Source organism: Podarcis erhardii, assembly GCF_964252035.2.
Source record: "Podarcis erhardii genome assembly, chromosome: 8".
NCBI lineage: Eukaryota > Metazoa > Chordata > Lepidosauria > Squamata > Lacertidae > Podarcis > Podarcis erhardii.
In genome coordinates, this window is record NC_138499.1 from 30562008 (window position 1) to 30589871 (window position 27864).

Genomic DNA, 27864 nt, shown 5'->3' on the forward strand with positions numbered 1-27864 from the left:
TGGTGCTGGAGGAGACTCTTGAGAGTCCCATGGACTGCAGGAAGATCAAACGTATCCATTCTTAAGGAAATCAGCCCTGGGTGCTCACTGGAAGGAAGATCGTGAAGCTGAGGCTCCAGTACTTTGGCCACCTGATGAGAAGAGAAGACTCCCTGGAAAAGACCCTGATGTTGGGAAAGATGGAGGGCACAAGGAGAAGGGGAAGACTAAGGACGAGATGGTTGGACAGTGTTCTCGAAGCTACCAGCATGAGTTTGACCAAACTGCGGGAGGCAGTGGAAGACAGAAGTGCCTGGCGTGCTCTGGTCCATGGGGTCACAAAGAGTTGGACATGACTAAACAACAACAGCTTGGGGAACAATGGGTAGGAACAGGGTTTTCTGGGCCTGGAACCCTATTGTGGATGGAATACTCCACCCCACTTGCAAAAAGAAGGCATACCATGTGCAAATTTATGGCCTCTTTTACAAGTGAGGTGGAGGGATCACACACAAATAATAATATGTGTGACAGAGTATCAACAAAGAAAGGTTTTCCCCTTAATTGTGTTTCCATACCGAAACAGGATTAACCTATTGAATTTCCGCCTGCCACACAGCAGGTGGAAGGTGCAAGAATCCTGCTTGCCACCCAATGCCAATGCCAATGTAAACCATGCAAACAACTTGATCAGTTGGAAACAAGTTGTGTTCCTGCAGGCCTTTTGTCACTGATCTTAAGTGGGCAATTCAGCATCTCTTTTGCATGCAGAAGGCCCCACCTTTGATCCCTGCCATCCCCAGGGCAGGCAACGGTTCCCTGGAGAGGAGCTATCAATCAGTTTAGACAATACTGAGTTGGGCAGTCCAATGGTCTAATTTTGTGTAGGGCAGCTTGCTTTTCCCAACTCCCAAAGAAAGTTCCTCTTATAGAAAAATGTTACCGAGTTGCACATCACAATTTAAAGATAGCATAAAATTCCACTGTCATATTCTAAAGTGAGGCCTCTTGAATGTTTTTGGCTTTTATTTCGTTTCACCTTAATATGGGCTTTTATTTTTGTATTACATTGTAAGTCGCTTTGAGTTTACTTTTCATTTTAAAATGACTAATAAGTATAATTTTTAACAATTAAAATATGCACATTATTCTAGTAATAAAAGCAGTTAATGCTTTTATTTGGCGTAATTAAACAGTCACAAAGAACTATGCAAGCTGTCAAGTGCATCAAAGCTCTTAACCAGTCTGGAAGAAAAAACAGAGGATGATAAACATGATGGAAATCTCAAGCCAGATGTTTGCAAGCTTATTTCCAGGTAATGTTCATATGATTGCATCTTTTTACAGCAATCATAAGCATGTATTATTATTGTTGTTGTTGTCATCATCATCATTTATTAAATTTGCATACCATCCTTCATCAGCAGGTATCAGGGCAGCTCACAAGGTAAGAATATAAAAACACAAAATATATGAGAAAAACAAGAACAAAAAAAATCTAACCAATAACCCGCCTCTCTTTTTTCGGTTATATTTCTATCCTTATCTTGAATTTTTTTAAAAAAAACTGGTATCGCTAGGTCAAGTTCATCTGTTCTGTTGTTTTAATTGGATTTTGAATAAATGTGCAATTGATAGTTCCTGTTTTGCATTTCATTGTATTATTATCTTCTTTAGTGAGTCGTGCAACCCGCTATTCTGAATAATGGTGGTTTCTTTATAGGGAAGGGTTGCGGGCTGTTTGTGTAACGGGGGGAGGGGGGTGGCTTGAAAAGTTTGGGAACCAGAGAGTTAGAAGAGGACAGCGTCTGCACTGACGAGCCTCTCAAAGAGTCTGCGGAGGAGGAGGAGGAGGAGGAGGAGGAGGAGGAGGAGGAGGGAAGGTTTCTATAGCAGCGGCAGAAGCCAAGCAAGCAAACAGCGCTGAACTTGGACCAAGAGTTGGGCTTCACAGCGTTTAGTAGCTTCGCCCTCGTAGGAGTCATCGATGTGAGCAGGTAAGTGTATCTGGCAGGGCTGATCTGCATCTGAATACTCTTCCTATAGAGAGGATTGGCTCTAAGGGAGCGACCTCCCCGCGGGGCAAGGAGTTTGGATGGGTTTTCCAGAGACTGGCCAGCAGAAAGCGAAGCTGAAAGGTCCACACGCCTCTTTAACTCCTTGAGCGTCGTTTTCCCATCCCCCTCAAGTCGGACATAAGAGAAATCTTCTAAATCATTTCTTTAGCTTGCTGCCTCAGTTTTTTGGCAAAGCAGAAATGGTTTTTAAGGCACATCTTGTGGATAAATGATGAATAGTGCAATCCAATGCCTGTCTACTCAGCCACGAGTCCCAGTGGGTTCAGTTGGACCAGGTAAAGTGGGCACAGTGGTTCTTGCCTAACACATTAAACTTTTATGCAGCTGGTCTTTTTAGCGGACCATGTTTTTAATACATTTTTAATTAAAACAAAACGGTCATTTCAGCTTCTCCCCCCAACAGTAATTATAATCGCATCAACAATGCTTCCTAATTGCAAGGTAAGAGCTAATTCTAAAGGAATGGTCATGTAGTCATAATAATACCTTCATTCCCCCCCCCCCAAATATAGATTATAGGATTTGCTTTTAACCAGTTCTCCAATCATGCTGAGTGGAGAATTTGCACAGCAGGTAGAAGCAAAGGTGTCCCAAAACACACACACACACACACACACACACACACACACACACACACTCTTTACCCATTACATTATACAGGACTTGGACTAGCTTTAGATAATTACAGAGGACATGATATCGCTTAATGCCTACAACTGATCTCAATATTTATACAATATTGGTCTAATAACTTGTTTCAGTGTGAATAATATATACACATGGAGACGAGGGAGGTGAAAATAGGGGTTCCTTTGAGTTAGACATTTTATCTGTATTTACTATTGAAAATGCTTAAATATACTTGTAACATTTCAGTCTCTGACAAAGAAGCTGATTTCTACCTGATTCTATGTGAGTATAAAATAAAGCAGTTACCTTGAGACCTATGAGGGAAGCCTCAGGCTAGCGACTGGAACCCTGCATTTTGGAGCATCATTAATACATTAAAGATTGTTACCCACCCTACCTGGAATATAAAGATAAGACAACGCTTCAACAAGATAACATGAACATTCTACCCAAATCTATTTTTGATCTGGCTCATTTATAGTTCAGCAAAATGCCCACTGTAGCACTCTGAAAACAATTACTGGCTATTACTACAATATCAGCTTTGCTACAACAAGCATATGTTGTTGCCACTGAATGGGAAATCTGCTGAATATCAGGATCCCAATCCACATTGAAAGATGGGGATGGCCTCATTATACAACATGCAACATGTCATTTTTTTCTTGCATGACCTGCAGTCATCTCTTTCAACTTGCTTAACAAACACACAAATACACATCACTCTTCTTCCCATTAGTTTGATTGGCAATTTTTGTATATTGGTCTTTGGTATCCTCTCCTTATTGTTAACCACTTTGGTTTCTTTTTGAAGATAAAGTGGGATGTAAACTTACTAAAATAGATAAAATCAAACAAACAACAGACCTGTCTCTTGGCTTCAATTATATATATATATATATATATATATATATATATATATATAAACCACCTTGAATTTTGTTACCTTTCTTCCTGGAAGTAAGTTTTTTCCCCCAACAATAATGCAAGGTGGTATACAAATTTTAATTTAATTTAATTAATTAATTAATTAACAATACCTTTGACATTTGGCTTGCCATTTTTTAATGTGACACTGGGGGCTGGGGGAAGAAAGGCAATATAAATTGATTTGGAAGCTTTTACAAAACTCCTAAGATTGCAGAAGGTGTAAAAATTAATAAAAAGCGGGTTGCATCTAAAGGAAGCCTCCTGTTAGCACAAGGACTTCTGCTTGCACACTGGGACTCCGTCTGCACTCTCCCAATTTCAAGCCTTTATAAAATGAAATTTCACTGGCAGGAATCAACTCCAAAGGAGGAGGAGGAGCAGGAAGAAGAAGAAGAATTTGGATTTGATATCCCGCTTTATCACTACCCAAAGGAGTCTCAAAACGGCTAACATTCTCCTTTCCCTTCCTCCCCCACAACAAACACTCTGTGAGGTGAGTGAGGCTGAGACACTTCAGAGAAGTGTGACTAGCCCAAGGTCACCCAGCAGCTGCATGTGGAGGAGCGGAGACGCAAACCCAGTTCCCCAGATTATCTATTGCTCTTAACCACTACACCATGCTGGCTCTCAGCATGGACACTATAGAATAACGTAGAAGGGGATTCTGAATCTTCATTAAATTAATGCCATGAAGCATGTACTTTAATAGTGAATTATTGCAACGTAAAGAAACTTGGCATTTAAAATCTAACTAAAAATATAAAGAACTCCAAAAGTCCTGCTTAACATAAATCTCTGGAACAGGCTGACATTGTCTCCTGTACCTGGTTGGAAAAAAAGTGGACAACAGCAGGCCAGGGATCATAATAGGCTGGACCGAGCCTATTCAGAGCGATGTTTAGCTGTGCTTTAACTAGCTGTGCTGTAACTGTCTGTGTTGTAATATTTATCTCTATGTCATCCAGTATAACATAATGCAGGGTCACAATTACTTCATTGAAGAATGATTCCGATTTGCCTTACCAGGTCTTCAAAGCCAATGCCCAGCCTCCCCTCCTCCCACCCAAGTCCATACCCAAGAGCTTGAATGCTTGAATCTCCTTAAAGTAACAGGCCCATTTATGCCATATGGGCTACGCAGGCACAGGATTTGCTTAAAACTGAGGGACAAATCCTAAATCACAGAGTCTAGAGGAGAACACAAGCAGAATTGAAATCTGCATTTTGTTTTGTCCAGATGTAAGCCAGGACCAAGCAGAACTGAAAAGGCATAACTGGGAAGAGGGGGAATTCAGGAGGACTAGGGAGGAACTCCCCCCCCCTTTGTATGTTAAAAATGTGCTGTCCTGGGAGTTCCCTTAAACCTCTGGACCAGATCTGAGGAACATGGGAGGGGAGGAGTCTCATTACTCAAATGGAAATTCTTGCACTGATGGGATGATACCACCCATTGCTTTTTCCTTACCTGTGCTGTTTCAAATTATGCTTTGTTTCACCTTTACACCCCCCCACCACCAGCACAATGGACTCTCTGGGCGCGATTGAAGCAGAGTACATAAAGAATTTGCAAAAACAAGTCTGCTTACTGGAATGTGAGACGTCATATCTATATCCTTTGAAGTAATACTGTTTTAGTAGAAGTAGCTATGAAAACTCTGAACTGTTCACACACACTCACCCCACAAACAATATTTAGGAAACTGGAATATTGTGAATCGCAGTCTTTCTTTTTTTTGGAAAACTGTCATTCATTGGTTTTATTTATACATCAGTAAGCCTTTTTGTTTTTTTACTTGTTCAAAAATATTTGCATGTTCCTTTATTTAGAAAACACGTGTCATATCTTCTGTTAATAGGACAGTATACAAATTTGCAATTTTCCTTGCTGTAACCTGAACACGATTTTTGTTGTATGTTTGGAGAGGCAGCAGCTTCAGCTAGGTAGAGTTAGGAACATTGGAAGCTGTCTTAGACTAAGTCATACCATCGGGCCATCCATTCTTGTGTATGAATAGCCATGGTGTCTATTTGTTGTGAGAGGAATGGAAAAGACAACTTCCTGCTGGATTGTAACTCACATGGTATGTGGGATTGTAGAAAGGTGGTCAGCTTGGATTTCCCTCCTCAAGCAGCACAGTTCTTTGGTTCAGCTCCAATATTATATAGAGCAGGCTTCCTCAACCTCGGCCCTCCAGATGTTTTGGGACTACATTTCCCATCATCCCTGACTACTGGTCCTGCTAGCTAGGGATCATGGGAGTTGTAGCCCAAAAACATCTGGAGAGCCGAGGTTGAAGAAGCCTGATATAGAGCCACTCCAGAAAGCATGCTATACTCTGAAATCTAGTAATCAGGAAATGAAAAGAAAGCTGAACAGGGCTCAGAATCAGATGAGAATACAAGATCCCTCATTGTGGATGTTGTAAAGTGGCAATACGGAAGAGTGCCTTGGGTTGCTGAAATTTGGACATGGGGTTTTTAAGTAATACAGGCATGTCCAAAGTCTGTTCTGGGGGACCTAATTTGGCCCGCTGGTTGGTTCAATCCAGCCTCTGTGGCAGTTTATTTCCTGGGGTGAAATCCTAAGAAACCCTCAACAACTTTGGGGTAAAATCATTAAAAAGCGCAACAACTTCAATCCAAAAAAAAAAAAAAGGTCAACAACTTTGGTTGGCCCTTTGGTTGGCCCTCACGGCCCTTCACTTCATTAAATCTGGCCGTCTTTGAAAAAAGTTTGGACAGCACTGAAGTGATACCTTTGAGGAAAGCTTGAGCCTCCATCCTTCCATTTTTAGGCTTTGACTACTTTTGAATGAGATGTGTGCAGGGTGGATAAAAATCAAAGAAATTTTTAAAAATAAAAAAATCAAATCTTTTTTATTTAAATCTTTTTTTATTTAAATCGGATTTTTTTTTAGTGTGATGCAAATTTAATCTCTCTAATTTTTTTAAACACAATCCCATATTCCCACATATAAAATATTAAGAGGAAGATGCCCACTGCTGCTCATTCTCATCATGGAAGTTCATGGTTTCTCATTATGTCTGATCTGAGCTTAAAAATAGTAACTGTTTGGTGGTTTTTAGTGAAGTTGATTTGATAGATCTTGTTAAAAATGATAGTGGAAAATAATTTTATATTCAACATTTGGAAAGGCAGGTACATTTAAAACCTGAAGACAAATGTTTGCTAGTTCAGAATGGCTTGTATCTGTAAACAAACACCTGCCTTTAAAAATTTGAGCAACAATTTAGAGAGGGAATCTCAAAACAATTTCATTTGTAGTCTCCTGTAGTCAAACCAAGTATACAAAAAGAACAGGCTCCATATGCTTATCACCCTTGACAAATGCCTGAAACCAAACTACATTTGAACACAGTAATTTAAAAAATATCACATTTCCACCACACAAGCTCTTGCTTTGCTTCCAATATGAAGTCATTGTCAAAAATTAAAAACAGAGATCAGAGTTAGTCTTATTTACACATTTTTCCTATTTGTCATCTAATCTCATCAGGATTTAAAATGAATTAAAATGAATGGGGATCTTCAGTCATCTAAAACTTTGCATCCAAGGAGAGCACTTTCAGAACATTTATCTTTATTAATTGCAGGTGATAATTATTTTTCCCACTCCCCAGCTACATGCACAGGGTGCCAATACTGTAATATATTCTCGGTGATCTGCTATTTTAAAAGTGTGTAGTATCAGGAAATCCAGCTCATCCAAATAAGTACTGGAACACCCAAAGATTGGGGCATTTAGAAAATTGGGAGCTAAAAATTATAAGCATTCATACCTCTAATTCTAAAGGTCCTTGTGTAGTTAATAGGAACCGCATGTTTGTACCTGCTTACACTTACGGACTTCGAACACTGGCAAGCAGAGATATAATGCAAGACAGCTGCTCAGTTCAGCAGGCTCTTGGCAACTTATGGACACATACACACAGCTTGGACAGCAGCAGATATGAACATATGTTTTTAAAGATGATCATTAAATGTTACTTTTAATGAAACACCTCAAAAACACACTGATATCTCAATAGGGTAATGCATACATATTCATTTGAATGCTGCCTGCAGTTACTTTGAAGCACAGGATAGCTGAGGTTTAGAGGTTACCCTACATAGATGCTTTTACAAATGAGTTAAAGATGTCTCTGCTTCCTCGTCACTGCCTGCAACGCTGCTGTCTGTGGATGCTGTGACATCTTCGTTGGTACCCTTGCCATTATCTCCTCTCTCAGCTGCTTCACCCTTTGGGCCACCCTCAGATGCACGGTTAACTTTAGATGGCTGAACGCCTTCTGGAAGCTGGACACCAGAATCTGTGTCACATGCTGTTTTTGGCATTTCTGAATTTGGATCACCTAAAAATTTCTGCCAACCCTTCAGTCTCTCTTCCCTTTCTCTTGAAGTCTCCTCAACCTGGTAATCTGTTACACCATCCCAGGTCTCCACAGAGAGCCGACGTCCACCAAACCATCGCCCATTGAGTGCCTGTTTGCAGACATCTCCTTCTTCTGCTTCTTTAAATGACACAGAAGCAACACCATCTGGGTGCCTATCAAATAGAATGACTTTCTTTACGTGTCCAAACTTTTCACATTCTGTCCGAAGATCTTCTCTTATCTCATTTAGCACTAAAGGATCTTCCTCAAAATCGCTTGGGTGGAACATGTTCCTGATAATGATAACACGCTCGTGCCGCATTCGAACGCTGCCATCTTTCTTCTCCGGTCTCCAATCCAGCAGTTTTTGTTGTTGAGACAGCTTCTTCTTGTAGTCTTTGCATTTCTTCTTCTTCCTGCTGGCATCGTACTCCCCCTTCAGTTGAAACTGTGCAACTTCCACATGCAATTTGCAGCCTCTAATTTCATTTTCATCCAAAAGTTGTAATGCTAGTTCAACAGATTCTCTCTTTAAGTAGCAGCAGAGCCCATCTCCTTTGAGATTTCCTTCTTTGTCTTTGTAAAGTTTAATTTTAGGCTCCTCCGTTTGCGGATCACGCATAACAATACCACATTTTGACATAACCTGCACAAACTCATCTTTTGTAATGTCCGGTGGTAAACCTGTCACATAGACATTCGTGTTTCTCTGTTCTTCAACATGAAACCATCCTGCGTCAGGTTTTATTCTCTTTCCTTTCGGTTGAAGATCTGTTGCCTGAGATGCTTTTGGATCTGTTGGCTGCTGGACCTTGGTAGTCTTTGAATCTGCAGGAGTTTTAGATTCAGTCTTTGCAAGAGATACAGGTGAATTATCTGAACTTTCAGTGGGAAAGCCGTAGTTAGCATGATATGTTGCCAGGAAATCTTCAGTAATCTTTGGGAACCAGGCCTTCTTGTCACAATCCCACTCATACTGCGTCCCGTCCGCTGGGTCCATGTATGTGAAAGGGTCCTTACTGCCTTCCTCGTTCTTCTTGCCGTACAGCTCCTGCAGCCACAGTTGCTGGTAGAACTCCTCATTCTGATCCAAGCCGCCAATACTCATATTGTTGCCGGAGCCCAGGCTGACAAGGCAGAAAACACGGGGCGACTCAGCAGCGACTCAGCTGCCTCCTACTCGGGTGTCGCCGGACCTCACGAAGCCTTAAATCAGATTTTAAAAATAAAATGCTTTTGAAGGGAAAATCTTTCTAAAGATAGTTTTCTATTTAAGTTACATTATAGTCTAAAGTTACAGGTAGGTAGCCGTGTTGGTCTGCCATAGTCAAAACAAAACAAATTCCTTCCAGTAGCACCTTAAAGACCAACTAAGTCAGTTCTTGGTATGAGCTTTCGTGTGCATGCACACTGGTATCTGAAGAAGTGTGCATGCACACGAAAGCTCATACCAAGAACTGACTTAGTTGGTCTTTAAGGTGCTACTGGAAGGAATTTGTTTTGTTTTGACTATAGTCTAAAGGTTATTCATCAGGAAATAAGGATTTGTTTCAAGTTTTTCATGTGTGCTAAAATTCAGTCTACGGTGTTTTTTTTTAATTGTTTAACCACATCAGTTAACAAACATGGATACATATGCTATAACGTTGTCGTTTTAGTGAAATAAATCATTTAAATTGTTATTAAGGAAATGATCATTTTTCTCCTTCCAATAAAGTACAGCAGAAAAGTTGTCCAAATATAAGCAGTTAATTATGAAATTATTGTGAGGTTTAATAAGTTATCTGTCTATGTATTTCTAATAGTATAACCAAATCAGTAACTTTTGATATAACTGTAAAAACTACTCTGAAAATTTAATATTCCAAAAATGAAACCTTCATCTGGTTGTAAATATTAAGGTTATATCAGCAAGAATGAGTCTTTCTGTAAAAAAAATGGTTTAAATCAAGTCTTACTGACTAGTGATTTGAATCTTGATTTAAACTGATTTGATTTAAATCAAATCCACCCTGGATGTGTGTGCAGGGAAAAACCCAGCTATGATCCTCAGAGTCCCTTCCAGCTGTACAATTCTATGACACTGCAATCCTATACATGTCTACTCAGAAGTAAATCCCTCCGAGTTCCAAGTAAGTTGGCGCAGGTTTCCAGCCTAAATTATTCCAAATAAATATCCACATCTTAAATAACCCGTGGTAAATTTAAAAGTGTTATTTCACATACACTTTTAAATATGGTTAATGCCACAAGCAGTAAATGGTGGCATTAACCATATTTAAAAGTGTATTACTAGAGGGGGGAGTAATGCCTACCACAATTTGATGATGCATGTGAAATGGACCCTGCTTTTGGGCCCTTGATCCCATAAGTGAATGCATCCAAAAACATATGCAGGGTTGACTATAGTAACAGACTTTTCCCTCTGTGAGAGGCAAATTGTGACCAGCTGTGAGTGCTTTTGGCTTCACAGAGACTGTGAAACCCTTTCTCTTAACATCAGTTTATCTCAGACAAGAAATTTAGCTGTAAGCTTAGCTGGCAGCATATTAAGTCTCTGGCAACCAGAGCTTAGTCTTTCATCTCTACTTTACCTCAGGAATATGGAAGGCCATCCTTTGAGGGGCAAAGTACTGCATTCCTTTTATGTTCTTTATACTGACAGCTTGAAGTCAGTTCTCTGTCTGCCAATTCAGGAACAGGCCACAACGTATCTGCCAGAATTACCGTATTTTTTGCACCATAACACTCACTTTTTTCCTCCTAGAAAGTAAGGGGAAATGTCTGTGCGTGTTATGGAGCGAATGCCTGCGGGTGGCGGGGGGGATCTGCTGCAGTCGTGAGCAGAGGATCCATGGCTCCCCTTCCTTCCCTCCTCCATGGTTACAAAGCATGGATCCACATGGATCCTCAGGATTTTTGCATTGGGCTACTCCAAACTCACTGTCAGATCACGTCTGTGGCCACAGCATGAACCACAAAAATCATATATCCACTATTTTGTTTAGAATATTTTCTTTCTTGTTTTTCTCCTCTAAAAACTATGTGCGTGTTATGGTCTGGTGCGTGTTATAGAGCGAAAAATACGGTATTTTCAGTGCCACTGGAAAGCCATGCAAGGAGAGAGAAGGCAGTTCCTTTATGTTTAACTTTATCCTACAGGGAACCTTTTTCATTATCCTAATAAAAGAATGACTGAAATTTGCACACCTCTCAAGCGCCAACTGCAAAGCAGCAGCATGCCACATTCCTGGGAACTGTAGCTTGTGAAGGGTGCAGAGAGTAGTTAGGAAAACCCTGTTCCCCTCACAGAACTACAGTTTCCAGAGCTCCCTGGGAAGAGGAATTGGCCATTCACCCCCTTTGAAAATTGTAGCTCTTTTATTTTGTAATTTGAATTCAAACTGTAATGCAGCAAAATGAAGTATAAAAGCAATAAAATACGATTTAAAATATGTACTGCTTTTTAATGCAGACATAATAATAATTTTATTATTTTTACTTCCGCACATCTGGCTGGGTTTCACCAGCCACTCTGGGCGGCTCACAGAATATATCAGAACTTACTAAAACATCAAATATTGAAAACTTCCCGATACAGGGCTGCATTCAGATGTCTTCTAAAAGTCAGATAGTTGTTTACTTCCTTGACATCTGAAGAGAAGGTGTTCCACAGGGAGGGTACCACTACCACATACTGTGGACCAGCTGAATGAAGCTCACAGACCACCATTTGGGAACCCCTCCTATAGTGAAAACTAGGCACAGAACAGGCCTGGAATATGCCAGTTAGTACATCATACGCATTAAGTGTTATTGTCAGTAGTTGTGTCTTCTATACCCCTTTATATATGTGTGTGCTATTCTGAGGCTAACACTTTGTGTACCTGCTAAAGTAGGCACCAGCCAGGAAAGGCTTCTAACACAAATATGTCAATTATGCTAGTTGAGGCACAAAAGCAGTTTCCTGCTTTTACCAGTCAGGACACCCATGAGTCACTCTTTGTTAACTTATTCAAGGCCACATGTCATGCCTAACATCTATTTCACTATACACAACTCTCCTTTCACCCAGGGTTATATGTAACTTTTAATACCTATTAAGTAAACTAGGCAAATAGCAAGACATGTGAGTGATTAGAATGGGAGATGTTTAACTCTCCTATTGGGCTCAGTGGAGCTTACTTTAGGATTGTACCTATTCCCCAGCTACCCGCCTCAAATTTCTTAAAATCTGAATTGGAAAGCAGCTATTTTCTGTTGTGGGAGAGGGGTGCATTCATTAGCACTGCAGAAATTATTAGAGGGTATCTCAAACCGATAGCAAATTTGCATACAGGATTGTTAATGTGATTGCTATTTCCAAAACATATGAACTGACCTTCCAACATCTCAAACAAATGCTCCTTAATTATCCATCATAAACTAGGGAGAGGGCTAAAAAGGCTACAAATGTCCAACCCCAAGTTACCAGAGAAGCTGAAAAAATACTGCAAAAAATAAAGGTAACTCCCAAAATTTTCTTGCCATTGGATGAATTCTATTTGTAAACAACTGCTAATTTGTAATCTGTCAACTGTCATCGGGACTCAAGGAGCTAACCTATAGGCCTGGAAAGCTTTAACAGGGCTTTTTCACAACTCCCTTCCTACGGAAGGTCCCTGTGTCCTCCAGAAAGCCACTTTATGTAGACTTAGAGACCCTTCCAGTGTGAGATCTAGGAAGGCATGAGGGGCTGCCCAGCTCAAGCAAAATGATATGGAAAGTCTCTGTGCAACTTCATGCATGCATACGTGGTTCTTTGAATCAGTGTCTTTTTCAGTCCATTTTACTACAAAGAGTAATTAGTTTTGATGCATGGTCAGGCTCACATTTGTTTCACAGAAATTTGTTCTCACAGTTGCATGGTCACTGCATTTATATAGGAAACGTCACTTAGGAATAGGTATTAACTGTACACTAATAGTATACAGATGGGACGCGGGTGGCGCTGTGAGTTAAACTGCAGAGCCTAGAACTTGCCGATCAGAAGGTTGCGGTTCAAATCCCCACGACGGGGTGAGCTCCCGTTGCTCGGTCCCTGCTCCTGCCAACCTAGCAGTTTGAAAGTACGTCAAAAGTACAAGTAGACAAATAGGTACCGCTCTGGCGGGAAGGCAAATGGTGTTTCTGTGCGCTGCTCTGGTTCGCCAGAAGCGGCTTAGTCATGCTGGCCACATGACACGGAAGCTGTACATCGGCTCCCTCGGCCAATAAAGCAAGATTAGCGCCGCAACCCCAGAGTCGGTCACGACTGGACCTTTACCTTAATAGTATACAGAGGTGTTAGATGTAAGCATAAAACCTCCTGTTATGGACCAAATACCCTATTCAAAATAAACCTGGCAGTCTCAACATAACCCATCTTCCAGTTAAACCTTCTAAATGCTCCTAGCCATTTTCACTTTGGCAAGGCAGCATAGCTGGCTCTTAGGAATAAAATGCAGAATACTTCTACCAGTATTTAAAACAAGTAGATATTGACTAGACGGAGAGACAATCAGAAATCACATAACTGAAACTTAAAAGTTCACTTGCGGATTACAAGTTTCAGTGCAGTCAGCTTGCTCAACGTGACAGCATTTGAACTACTTTGAGCATGTACCATTTGTCCACTGACGTGCAATCTCAGTCTTTCAGAGGACCACTGTGCATAAAAATTCATTAAAAATACATAAATACCTCCAGCCTCATTACCTCAGTCCAGACAGAGCAATGCATATGCTGGATTGGAAGTCACAAGCACAACAAATTTATTAAAGGCAGAGCTGAATCTTTGCATCTAGCTGTCTAGACTATATGATCATTTGTAGATTCATTGTGGAGCCCCAAATGACCCAAATGATATTGTAATATCTTAACTATATATTTTTTTGTTATTTGTCTTCAACATTTGTCTTCCACATTTGTATTTGCATGATGCTAACCTACAGTGTATATTTTAAAGGAACTAGAGACTGCAATAAACACAGCTCAAATAGAAACTGTACAGAAAGAAAACAGCACCAAGATAGTTGAAGCTGAAATCTGTGCAATATACAGAAGACTTCAAATACTATCGGGTAATAATGAAATGTTCCAAGAGTAGTTGTTCTTACAATCAAGATACATTCATAAATAATGAACTGATGCTAGCTTGGCTTTTGTATACAGCTAGGATACTTCTCTTATGGAAGAGGCTAACTTCCAACTATACTAATGATGGATACATCTTCAGTTCATCCACCTTAAGCACTATCCATTGGGTAAAATGGCAGGTGGAATGGACAAAGTCTTATTTCCAGGATGCCTGCTTCCTTTCCATTTTTTTAAAAAAGTTGCCAAGTGTGTAAAACTACGCGCACAAGTTAAATGTGTGCAAGTTGCAGGCTTACTGTACACATCTTGAGTGCAGATGCTGCATTGCTTTCCAACACAGTGTGGCACTACCCTTTTCCCATGCAACCTCTGCTGGATCAAGGCACAAATGTCTGTCTCCTTCACTGGTAACTTCACTCCAGAATGAGTTTCTAGAATATGGCCCCCTTGCAAAATTTACCCCTGCCCTCAACACTTTTTCACAATGAAACTGATACATGACCCAACACTGACTTACAGTCTTGGCTTAAATCTTCCTAGCTTTCTTTCAAGAACTAGGGATATTGAAAGCTTACACAAATATTTAAGGTTTTGCATGTATATGAATAGGCATAACTTTTATATGGCTTCCTCATTATCAGGCTGTAAACTTCTTGCTGGGCTTCTTCAGCTTCTTCAGCTGCCACAACCTAAAATACTACTTGTTCTGACATTGTACACCAAGCTGTGGATTGGGCTGTACATCAGAGTATCTCACAGCCCAATCATAAGCATGCTTTATTTGGAAATAAGCCCCCCTTAGCTCAAAGGGACATGTTTCCTGTTTAGTATGGCCAGAGCCAGCCTAGCCATTAGGCAGAGTGAGACTGCTGCCTCAGGTGGCAGAAAACTCCTAGATGGAACGCCCTTTGGTGACCTCCCCTGTCCATCTCCACCAGAGGCCAAAATCAGTGCAATATTGCCTGTAATTGCCTGTGGCAGGGTGTGTTGCAGTGGCAGAGCAGTAGCAGGAGGAGATAGGTGGTGGCAGCAGTGACAAGGCAAGGGGGCACTTCCTGTTTCACCTCAAGTGACAAAATGGGACATACCCCGCTGAGCATGGTTCTTAGAAAAACTACCTTAGAAATATCTGGATGTCTTTTAAAACATACATCACCTGAAAAGTTATCTGCAAAAAGAAACTGAAGTTTATGGGAAGATAGTAAAGATTTTAAATGCTGGAGTGAACCTGATAATTTCCTGCAGATGCAAATGCTAAAGAAAAGATGGCCTTAATAGAGGATGCTACAAAGCTGAAGCAACTGGCTGACATCTCCACTCAGAATGTTTCACATAAGGCAGAAGAACTGCTAAAAATTCAGAGAAACATACAGCTCACTGCAAATTCAGTGAAGGAAAAAGAGCACAAGGCCCATCTTTTGGAATCTCAGGTGAGCTATTCTAACTTCATAATAAACCCATCTTTCATAAATGTTCTGGATATGAGGAATTGCTGCCACATTAAGCTGTTAAGCCAGCATGGTGTAGTGGTTAAGAGGGGTGGACTCATAGTCTGGTGAACTGGGTTCGCGTCTCCGCTCCTCCTCATGCAGCTGCTAGCCTTGGGCTAGTCACACTGCTCTGAAGTCTCTCAGCCTCACCCACCTTACAGAGTGTTTGTTGGGGGGGAGAAAGGGAAAGGAGATTGTTAGCTGCTTTGAGACTCCTTAAGGGGAGTGAAAGGCAGGATATCAAGTCCAAACTCCTCCTACTTCTCCTCTTCTGAATGATCAAGAGATAAAACACTGGACCCAGCTAAATCAAGTGACACCCCTGAACACATCCTGTTTTCTTTACCACAAACTCCAACGCAGAGTGGCGTCCAGTGATGTCCGTCAACTGGGACAAAAGGAATTTACTAGTTCAATGGGTCTTTCAGTTTCTCTCCTCCTCACTTCAGTCCCCTATGTCCCCCCAAATTCTGCTTCAGAGAGTCCTCCAGTCCTTTGGGGCAGGTTTTGTGGGTGTGCTTGGGGGTGGGGAGAGCAAGCCGAAGCCCTGTTGTCATGCCAGCAGGCCCGTTTGTACTATTGCTGGATCTCACTCAAACCGTATTCTGAAAGCCATATTCACTTCAAGGGCTTTTTCATATACCTTTTTAGCTTGCACATAACAAAAGCACTAAATTAATGCCAGATGAGCACTGCAGTGATGTACCTGAAGAGCTGCATCCTCATTATTTTTATTCCAGGAGCTCAAAATTACTGCAAGCATAGATGGCACATCACATACAACTAGTCAATAGGTGCACTAAATGCCCATAAGCAAAGAGCTTTTCAAGTATGTTGCTAATGCGGGTCAAGATGCAGCTCAACTTCTGCTCATCCAAGACCCACTGGAAGAGAGTTTTGGTGTGGAGGGAGAGATGTGCAACCACATCCAAGGCTGCAAGTTGTTACCTGTCACTCCAGCAGGAAGCTAATGAAGAATTGCATGCTCCCAAGGCACAAGATGGGGGACACAGGTGGCGCTGTGGGTTAAACCACTGAGCCTAGGACTTGCCAATCAGAAGGTTGGCGGTTCGAATCCCTGCGATGGGGTGAGCTCCCATTGCTCGGTCCCTGCTCCTGCCAACCTAGCAGTTCAAAAGCACATCAGAGTGCAAGTAGAAAAATAGGTACCGCTCTGGCAGGAAGGTAAACAGTGTTTCTGTGCGCTGCTCTGGTTCGCCAGAAGCGGCTTAGTCATGCTGGCCACATGACCCGGAAGCTGTATACCGGCTCCCTCAGCCAATAAAGCGAGATGAGCGCCGCAACCCCAGTGTCAGTCACGACTGGACCTAACGATCAGGGGTCCCTTTACCTTTACCTTTAAGGCACAAAATAAACAAATCCAGTGCTAGGAAAACGCAATATCCCAGTTACCAGCGTGTTGCTTGGAAGAAGTCATCTCAACGCTGTGTAACCAGTGGGTAGCAACTGTGAATTTATTGTACTATAAACAGATCACTTTAAAAACCCCTTCTGTATTTGAACCTTTTTCTCACTAGAAGTAGTAATCAATTCTAATGATCAGAGTAATAAAACATGGTGGGGGCACAGAATGTTCAGCGTTTGCTTTCACAGTCTGCTTTATTCAGCTTCAGCTGCAGATTCAGCAGCACCAAGCTACAGAACAAAAACTCACAGAAAGCAGATCAGAATGCCTACAGCTGCAGGCATTACTTCATCAACTAGAGGAGAAATTACTTATCGGCTCCCAGTCCATGCAGCAGCACATTGCAAAAGAACTTAGGTAGGCAGACAACAACTCCATGTCTTTTAATATTTTCATAACTATTGAGCCTCTGCCATTCTCACTTGGCTGACCAATGACTTGTGTATGAAAACGTGCTGTACAACTTATTAAAGAGTGGTTCATCTTCACAGGATTTACTGATGTGCTTGAGATGGTGAACCATTAGAACTTTTGGCTAATATATTGGAGGACTAGATGCTGAAGATCTACTAAACTGAAGGGTGGGATATCCCTAAAGCTCATAATAATCTACAGCTATGAATGGCTAGCAATTTTTGTTTAGTACAAGCAGACTTCGCTTACAGTTCTGGTGTGCATGAAATGGCCATACAACTCCCCAGATTTATAAAGCAAGGGCATTATAAGATTGTCATATATAATTTTTAAAAAAATATTGCATTGAGAATACCCCATATGAGCCAATATCTATAATTATGTGCATTTAGTGAGGAGAGTGAAAAATTAAGGCAAGTCCTCAAGAAAAAAGAGCTTTCAGCTGATGAGGACAAATATTTACGTGACAAGATGTCAGAAGATTGTGGGCATCTGACAAGGGAAAATGGCCTCTTACAAGCTCAAGTGCTGAAAGCAACTAGGCAGCTGAGCAGAGTAAGTATTTTTCTAGTATTCAACATGTTAGCTCTTCAATTTCTATCTAGAAAAAGATTTAAAAAGCTAACAGTTGAGCTCCATTTCAAGATTTTCAATATTAGTTTTTTATGTCGTTTTTGGTTGGTGGGGGGAGGCACAGATTAAAAACAAATAAAATAGATGTGAATAGTTTTGCTAGAATGCTTTTGCTACAGAAGCTAAACAAACAGAACAAGGCAGTAGCTCATTGAACATGATGTACATGTCCCATGGCCAGTGCAGCCTATACCTGGATTTTTGCCAGGGCCCAAGACTGGCATTGTAGCAGCTTTCCCTTACTATACATCAGGCATCCCCAACCTGCGGCTCTCCAGATGTTTTGGCCTACAACTCCCATGATCCCTAGCTAACAGGACCAGTAGTCAGGGATGATGGAAATTGTAGTTCAAAACATCTGGAGGGCCAAAGGTTGGGGGTGCCTGCTATACATCTTATTATGGCCAAGTAGCTGGAAATAGCAGCAGAACTCTGTTCTATTTCTCTCGTAGCAAAGAAATATTTCAATAAGTTGGCTAGAATATGACCTGGCAACTAATTAATGCTTCTGCAATGGCAATGAAGCAGATGACTTGCTTGCACAGCAGCAGAGAAAATGTCAGAAAACAGGACAAAGCTAGTCATACACAAAGCAGTTGCATGGCTGTAGTCTTCTTGAATGCAAAGTCTCTATATCAACAGATGAATGAGTTTATACTGCAGAACCAGAGAACCTATTGCAATTCCCTAAGACAGGGCATAAGTGTGCCCAGACTGGTAAGTGCTAAAAGCAGATAGCATGGGACTTCTCCCATAACGTGCAACTATAGCACAAAACACCCAAAAGGGTATGTCCCATAGATCTTCAGATTGTACCAATTCACACAGGCATGCAATTTGCTGCTGTTGTTGAGAGGTTAACAATTGCCCTGAACTGAACAACAGCAAACTGCATCTGTTTTATATACAGCATGCTCTTCCCCCTTCTCACAAGAGATGGCAAAATGGAGCCCCAGTGACACTACTATAAAGCATTATGCCCCTGCATGGATGGCGCTCTAGCCTTAAAGAGCTTGCAGCTCCTTTAGACTGGAACACTGGCAGGCACCTATAGTCCTCCAGATGTTGTCGAACCCTTAACTCCCAACAGTCCTAGCCAGCATGGCCAACAGCCAGATGGGAGTTGTAGTCACAGATCTGGAGGGGCACAGATTCCTCACCCCTGGGTTAGAATATAAGGAAAGCTATTTCTGCACTCTACCCCTGGAGCTGTTCTATATTCACCAGTGTGATGTGGCGCACTCTTAGCTTTAAGGAATCAGTAGGTCTTTGAGGCTAGGAAAAGGAACAAGTATGTGACTTGTTTACTGAAGCAATGCTGTAAGGTGGGAGAGAAATAGCAGCATCCCAGGCAAAAGGATGTGTACCATGTCCCTCGTTTATTACTGCATAACTGTTTTGGCTAATGTACACTCTTAACTCGTATCAATGCTATAGGAGAAACAGCTGAGAGAGGATGAGAGCATGTCCCACTCAAGAAGAGCGTCTGAGCTAGCATCAGGGAGAGACAGAGAATGGCAATTAGAGAAGGAGCTTACCTACTTGAAGACACAACTACAGAACGAAAGACAGAGAGTTTCCAAGGTCCAGGAGCAGGTCTCTGCACTCTTACATATTTCAACTGCATTGGTAGAATGTAAAGGCTGCTGCAATTAGAGCACCTCACACATTTTTGAAGGTGAAAAGAAAGGACCTGACTATTGATATAACAGCAACTTTCCAAATAGAATTGTGTTGGAATGCAGCAATTTAGAACAATATTTGTCCCAATATTGTCCAGGGATCAAACTTTGTGCTCATGGTGTTGATCTGACACAAAGTTTGCAATGAATCCAGCACCAGTCATTTCCCTTTTATCCCAAAGGGCCACTTTGCTCCTTTTAAATATAATTTTGTGTATCTACACAGTCAACGGCTTACTGCCACAGTTTTTAATACTGTTTTTCTAAATTGTTGTCACCCTGCCTGGGACTCTCTGGTGAAGGACAGGCAAGAAATCTCACAATGATGGTGATGTTGATGATGCAGTCTTACTAGAGAAAGCTGTGCACAGTGGCGTAGCATGGGGGTGCAGGGGGGGCCGGCCGCACCGGGCGCAACATCTGGGAGGGGCCCGCTCGCACTCGCAGCTCTCTGCTCGAGTGCTAAAATCCACGGGTTAGGGGGCGCAAATTACTTGCCTTGCCCCGGGTGCTGACAACCCACGCTACGCCACTGGCTGTGCACCAGTAAGTCTGGTGACTGACTATAGATTGGCAACACCTGCTTTGTGCCTTGCTGGGTAAGGAACCTGGTTCTTGAAATCCCATGCAGATTCTACCAGGAGGCAAGTGGCCCAAAATACCTCATCACAGAAGATACGCTTTAGGCTGTGAAACATCATTTTAATTTCCAATCAGTGCCTAGCATGTTTCCTGCATTAAGTACAGAAAGGTAATTTAAGGAGAACGGGAGATGCATGAAAACAGTGCTTCAGACCACATGCACTTATCCCTCTAGAGCAACTGAGTATCTGGTCAGCTCATTGGTTCTACATACTAAGTAATGGTTACACAGTTAAATGGGCTGTATATTCCAAAGCTAAGGATTGTATCCGCTGTTAACCCTACTCAGAGTAGACTCACTGAAATTAATGGTTATGACTTAGGTTCATTGGTTTCCATGGATCTGCTCCAAGTAAAACTTAGTTGAGTACAACCCTAAGAGAAAAGCAACTGTCCTAATGTTACAATAGCCTGAAAGAACACCCCATTGCTAAGAAAAAAGGTTGGCATTATAGCAGTAGCCCCAGCTCTCTTCTAAACACATTTGCTTAATCCCATGCACAGGAAGCCTGTGATGCTACAGTGAGTTATCAGGGCAGGGGGAATTAAAATTAGAGCAATGCCTAGACATTAATCAATGCTAATAGAAGCCATTGGTAAATAGGTACTTCACCTCCAGCAAGAAAGGAAATCTATGGATCAGAATGGGCAGCTGCTTCAGTCGCAGCTAATAGATTTAGAAAAGAGACGTGGCAAAGTTCAACTGGAAAATTCCAAGCTGCAAAGAGAAAAGACTCATTTGGTAGAGCACATTGCTCACTTGCATAAAGAGGTAAGTTTATCTGTGCACTTCTCAAACAGCATTTATTTTTTAGCCCGCACTGGAGCTTCCACCTCCATCTAATTCTTCATGCAACACATGCACGGGCACAAAATACGGGAATGGCCATTGGCCTCAGGCCACAAACTAGACCATTTTGTGAGGTGTGTGATTGTATTTCACAGCAGCTGAACAGGGTGGGGCGGGGGGTGTAGAATCAGAATTGAGACTGTGGTGCATCACAGAGTGTTTAATAACCCTTTCTCTGCTGCACTCCTGACAAAATCTCCCACCTAACTGCTGTTTTTGCCAGGGAAGGAAAGCTACTATCGATACCATTGCAACTGCAGCATATCAGGGGCAGGGAGAGCATCCATTATGTCCCTTTTAAAAACCCACATTTGTATACCACCTTTAAAGACGGTACCAAACTTTTCAAAGCTATTTACAAAATAAAAATATAAAACAGCATGGGTGTAGGGGGACCCCAGACTTTTGTTGGGGGGACAGAACCAACATGATTAGTTATTTCTATTATTTTACTTGATGGGGGGCAGCTGCTCCCTGCCCCCCTTTGGCTACACCCATGTGAAACAGTGCTATATATCAGCATTAGGTACATTCTAAATAAAAATATAGGTGAGAGTTAAAACTGAAGTGTGGAATATAAAACTAGCAGGCAGACGAGACATGTGAGAGCTCTCCTTGCTTTGAGTATAGAGTTTGCCAACATCATCATTATATTTATATATTAAATTTGTATACTGCCCTTCATCTGAAGATCCCAGGGTGGTTCACAACAGAAAAATACAAAATGAAAACCCCCAATACATAAAACAAAAACAAACCAATAACCACCGCCCCCACACATTTAAAAAGCCATAGGATATTAATGTAATTTATACTTACAGTTGCAAAATGTACCGTAAGTGAACCTTTGGTGGAAGTGGGAAATAAAAGGACAAAAACGATCTCGTTGTGGAGGAGAGGAAAGGAGCTGACATGTGACTTTATCAAGGATTCTCCCAGCCTACTGATAATGTAACAACCTCCAGGTGTGAGTGCTTGTTAGGAAGCTGCTGTAATTTATTCACTTTGGAGGACGTTGACCAAATTGTGAGACTGTGTGCAAGCAAAAGAGCAAATAAGAACTTGCCAAGTCACGGCTTGCTGCTGTTATTAAAGCACTGCATTTGTATTTGTGCACTTGCCAGGACAATTTATTTTAGCCATATAAAACCAGCATCAATTAAAGGGCTCCAACCACTTTAACTCCTTCTCTATCAAAAGTATGGCATCCAAGTCAGAATGAATGCAAGTGATCTTGCCTACCAAATGTTATGCCAATTGGTCACAGCTGGCCTTTTGCTGGTTCTAGCTGATGCCACAAGCCTAGAAAGCAGGCTTCTCACCCCTCAGAAAAACCTCTGCTGGCTTTCCTGGTGGCCAGGAAGTAAGATATCTTTGCCACCATCACAGAGTAAGTTTCTTACCTGAGCTTAATCACCCTTTTTTATTTTTTGCCACCTGTGCTCTAGTTGTCAACCCAATTGCTTCATATCCCTCAGCTGCTCAGAACAAGGCGCCACTACAATTTGGGTGAATATACTTAGGAGTGATTGTTGATCACCTGGGTCACCTCACCATTCCCAGAGGTCAGGCCTCAGTAGAACTACCAGCTAAACTGCAGGAAACCCATACAAATCTCTGCAAGGGCTAGGAGTGCCTAATAGGTCAAATGTTCAGATAATCTGTGACTACTGAGCCGTTTCTAGCTCCTCCCATAATTGTCCCCTAAACCAGTACAGAAGATAAAAGTTCAGTTCATGTCCCGATGCATGCGCTGGTCTATATATTGAGAGGTGTGTGGTATTCATCATATGCCAGACAGGACAAGGCAGCCTCAGCATGTATGTTCCAAGTCCCAAGACTAAAGCCTTGGAAGTCACCACCACCTTGACTCGGCGGGCACCTTAAGCGCCCTCCCCGACCCACGAAGAGCCTTTTTAAAGGCTACGGAGAGGGTACGGAGAGTGGCGTGGTGCTGTGAGTAGACCGCTACTTCAGTGGAGCGAAGCCGCGAGCCATGGCCGGAGAGCGCTGACTTTTTCCCCAAAATTTGGACTGGAAAACAAACAACCCGTGAGTACTATGGAATTTGGACTTTAAAATTTTTACCTTTGAATTCGGCACGACTGGGGGACGCGCTAAAGGGAAGTCCGCACCCCCCCTACCTACAAACGATCTAAAGCAAGGATCGGAGAACTAAGGTGGAGAGATCACTGTTCTTTTTTGGTGTCAGATAAAAGATAATTTCCATGAATTTGACAGAAGAAGTTTTTGTGCTGGAGAGTAAGAGAGGAACTTCAGAAGTTTTTGTGTAAACCCTCCCCCGGACCCGGGAGCGTCCTGTGTGTGAGCCTGAGGAAAAAGAGTAAGGAGTTTGACAGCTGTCAAAGGAGCTGTCAAACGGGTGGTTAAAGTTAAGAACTTTATTACTTAATATCTTTCTGGACTAAAGGTGCTACATTTGAATTGAGGTGGTTGGAAACAAAGTAGTAATAAACAACAAAGTAACGGATTGTTGGAAAAGGACTATTAAGCAATTGGAATACCCCTAGGGGGAACTAGAGACATTACAATGGCTGCAGAGGGAAAATTACTGGCAGAGATAGAAAAAATGTTTTTTCTCGTGGGAATCCTGCAAGAGCAGAGCATGGCTATGAACAAAGAACTTATGACCTTGAATTCTAAAACAAGCAACTCTGCTGAATGCATAAAGGACTTGACTGATAAAAAATCTGCAGCTGAACCAGAGGAGACATTTTTGGAACTGGTGGAGAGGGAAGAAGGAGTGGAGAAAGTACAGGTGGAAAATACCAACCAGAAGCCTATATTGTTAGAAAATAAAGAAGAAGATCTTTGGATTACAAATCTGCGAAAGATGAGAAAGAGGAAGGAGGAAGCCCCTGGAGTACTTGGAATACTGGAACATAAAAGAGTAAAGAAATATGATTGGGACTTCCTCTTTGAGTATGGGAGATCAGCTGACCTTTTGCAGCAATTGCTTTTAAGCATTTTGGATGGAATAAAATTTGATGTGATTGGGATAGAACTCCTTCGAGACCTGAGGACCAACAAAGAGTTACCAACAAAACCGGCAAGAGAGAGACTGACAGAGATTTGAAGGCCTCGGATGTGAGGAATCCGGGCTAGGAACTGTTTTTGTGGACATTTGCTTGGGAAGGGATGGAAACCGGGGTAGGGAGGGAGGGGAGAACAGAATTTCAAAATTTCATGATCTTTGTGTTTGGCTATTATGACCTATAATTAATATAAAAAGAGAGAAATTCGTGGAAAGGATTTTAGGTCGACCTTAGAAAAAGGATTTAATATTTATAAGAGAATTGGATAAGTAAAATGTGGCCAAGTAAAAAGAGCTAAGCTTAAAAAATAATAACAATATGTCAAGGACGAGGGACAAGAACTTGCTGAATTAATTATGGGAATTGGGATGTATGAAGAGGGGGTGGGGGGAAGCCAGGGAAAGGGGGTAAAGAAAGTAAGGATATGAAATTATACATGTTTTGTCTTTGTCTTTTTGTGTGTGTGTATTGTCTTTATAAAATGTAAAAACCCAATAAAAATTTTATAAAAAAAAAAAAGAGGAAGTCACCACCACCTCAAAGACCACGCCCATCAGTTTGGGCAGGAAAACTTGATAGTAGCATGGACAGTACGCCAAGAAAATCCCCATCCTATCTAGGGCCCCCAATCCCAGGTTCAAAACTGACTGTTGGCACAGGGCATCTGACAAGGGTAGTGGAATCCTTACGGACCCGAAAGAATCATAGAACTGTAGAGTTGGACAGGACCAAATCTTTTTTCCCAACAGGGGGCTTGAACCAACAACCCTGAAATGACAAGTCTCATGCTCTACTGACAGCTATCCCACAGATGTGGGCAACCTGTGGCCTTCCAGATGTTGCTGAACAAAAACTTCCATTATCGCTGCCTGTTGGCTGTTTGCTAGCGCTGATGGGACACCTGGAGGAGCAAAAGGTTTACCCATACTGTCACAGGCCGAAGCCACTCTGACTCCCCCGCTCTCAGCTGCACCTAACCACATCGATGAGATTTTACACTGATCACTTCATCCCACCAGATCAGTTAACCATAGGTTTGGCAAATTCTTCCAGGATTACGTTACAGTTGGTTTATCGCCTTTCCATTGGCCAACCTGGCATGCACCAGCAGCATCTTAAGGCCAGAGGGACCGTGGTTGAGCCACTAGTTGTCAAGGCTGGGAGAGAGGATGAAAGTGGAGGCAGTAGAGTTGTAGGACTTGCCATTCCTGCAGTGCCACAGCACACTGTCCTTTACAACCCTAATGGGAACTGCACCTTCTCCCTTGAACTAAACTCCAATATATCAGCATATTGAGTAGAAGTCTGTTTTCGAAGGAGCTGTCTTACTTAATTTCTACTTACAGGTTTTGATCCCCCTATCAATGGCAACTGAGAGAACCTGTTATTTGCAGAATTCTCTCAGCTCTCACAAAAGTTTTAGCTCCCCTTCACTATCTTTAGTGGAGACAAAGGCGTATGTATTTCCTTACTCAGAGAAAGCCCAACACCCCTCAAATGGCTGTTCAACAGAAGACATGCAAAATGTGGCCATCTATTCATATATCTCTCTGGCCCCAAAATGGTTTGACAAGGAATCACATCAAGTTTATAATAGCCACTTAGTCATGATGGTTCTTTGAGCCTGGAAGTTCCACAGAAAGGATGCCACTCAGTACCAGATATTGGGAAAGACTTGGGAGAAGCCTTCATGTCACAGAAGTGGCCATTCCAATGGTGGCTTCCCACTTCTCGAATACTCTCCCAGGCAACATGGCTGTCTACTTTCAAGCCACCAGGCAAAAACATTATTTAGCCAGGCCTTTGGCCATTAAATTGGCAGGTAACACTGCGGTTCATCCTTTTATGGCTGATCCTTTTAAGTGGGTTGGATGGTATTTATTCTTTTTATATATACCTTGCATAAGCACTTTAGGACTTGTTTTATTGCTTTTTTATTTAGTTGTAATATTCTGTAAGTTGCCTTGAGACACTTAACTGTAAAAAGTGCCCAATATATCTAGTTGTTGGCATCAGTATGTCTTGGGAGACAATGGAGGAGTGCACCTTTGGGGGTGAAGTCAAACCACTGGGAGCGGTACATATAGTAAATCATAAAAATAATGTTATGCTGCGGGCTTCCCAAAGGTATCTGGTACACCACTATGGGAAACAATGCTGCATTACATGGACCTGCAAACTGAACCAGTTTTGAAGTATGTAAGCAACACTTGGTTAAAACTCAGAAACCAGACATCCAGGTGTCAGAGGTATCAACATCAGTGCTGTACTTAACTTTTCCACTCCCCATGATTAGGAAAATCCGGATAAAATTGGCATAACTTAGTCACAGAATTCAGCATTCCTTGATAAAGAATAGAGATTTACCTTTGTGAAGTGACTGTTAAGGCTCATTTTCCCTAGGTTAGTCTTACTGGCCTCGTTTGCAAGGAATCCAGACCTATGTCATTACACAGTAGAGCATGAGACCCTTAACACCAGGGTGATGGCTTCTAGCCCCACATTGGGCAAATATTTCTGCACTGCAGGGGACTGGACTAGATAAGTGCCTCATTGTCCTTTCCAACTCTACAATTCTGCTCAATATGAGAAGTCTGACACAAGTCTCTTTCCCCCCTGGTTCACACCCTTATGTCACAAAGTTGTTGGGAGGCTAAAAGTTCTTTGGAGATATGTCCAAATTACTAACTCCATTGTTGGCAAGTTCTCTCCCACCCCAAAAGAAAATCTGAAGTCCGTAACTACAACAATGGCAATAAATTCCAGAGTTATAACTATGTTGGTCAGCAACAACTCTGGTAGTGTTTTAAAACACATTTATTGTAGCATAAGTTTTGAAAGGCGAGAGCAATCTTCTTCAGATACATTGTATGCCACAAATTGGTGTTGTGTTTAAGGTGCCACATTGTAGTAAGTGACAAGATACTTAGTGGAGAGGAAGGCATGTGTCTTATGTAGAACCACCAATTACTTACCTGGAACGTTTTAGGAAGAACTACATTTGGACTGACCACTCAATATAGATGATTGTGTAGTGCAAGACTGTAAACATCCCCACCACCACCTTATGGGCTTGAACTACTGCATGTTGTTGTTGTTGTTTTTGCAAAAGCAAACTTTTCAGTGAGTCAAATGCTCATCAACCATTTTATACATATTTATATATGCAGTCAGCAGTCAAAGATGAAGACTGATTTTTGAGCAGAGTTTTATTGCTGTTTCAAAATTAACATGTCTTTTCCCATTATCCAGATTGCTGAAAAGGAAAAGGAATTCAGTTTTCTGCACAGCCATGTTAACAGCTTGTCCTGTGACCTCAACAGTTTGCAATCTCAAGTTGATACGGCATCTATTCTGCAGAAAGAAAAATGGAAAGAATTCTCCAATATATTAACAGCAAACAGAGCATCAATGAGCTAACTCTGGGAAGCAGTCATTCTTTTCTGCTGTTACTTTAACTCATATTTCTAGAAGATTTGCTCAAATTGAAAAGCTGCATGTTGTGCCACTTGATAAATTTTGTTTAGGCCATATTCTTACAA

General features: G+C 41.7%; 1 protein-coding gene across 1 annotated transcript; it reads left to right on the plus strand.

Moving 5' to 3' along the window:
• Positions 1-1876: 1876 nt before the first annotated feature.
• LOC309349218 (uncharacterized protein) lies at positions 1877-27742 on the plus strand (the record flags this gene model as incomplete). The annotated part of the gene is made up of 10 exons (XM_081874966.1): positions 1877-1976; positions 5136-5225; positions 12439-12517; positions 13999-14113; positions 15375-15559; positions 17248-17402; positions 17852-18014; positions 19530-19688; positions 21021-21188; positions 27575-27742. Exons 2-10 carry the CDS (start codon positions 5140-5142, stop codon positions 27740-27742), a joined length of 1278 nt encoding a protein of 425 aa, XP_081731092.1. The 5' UTR covers positions 1877-1976; positions 5136-5139.
• Positions 27743-27864: the final 122 nt, after the last annotated feature.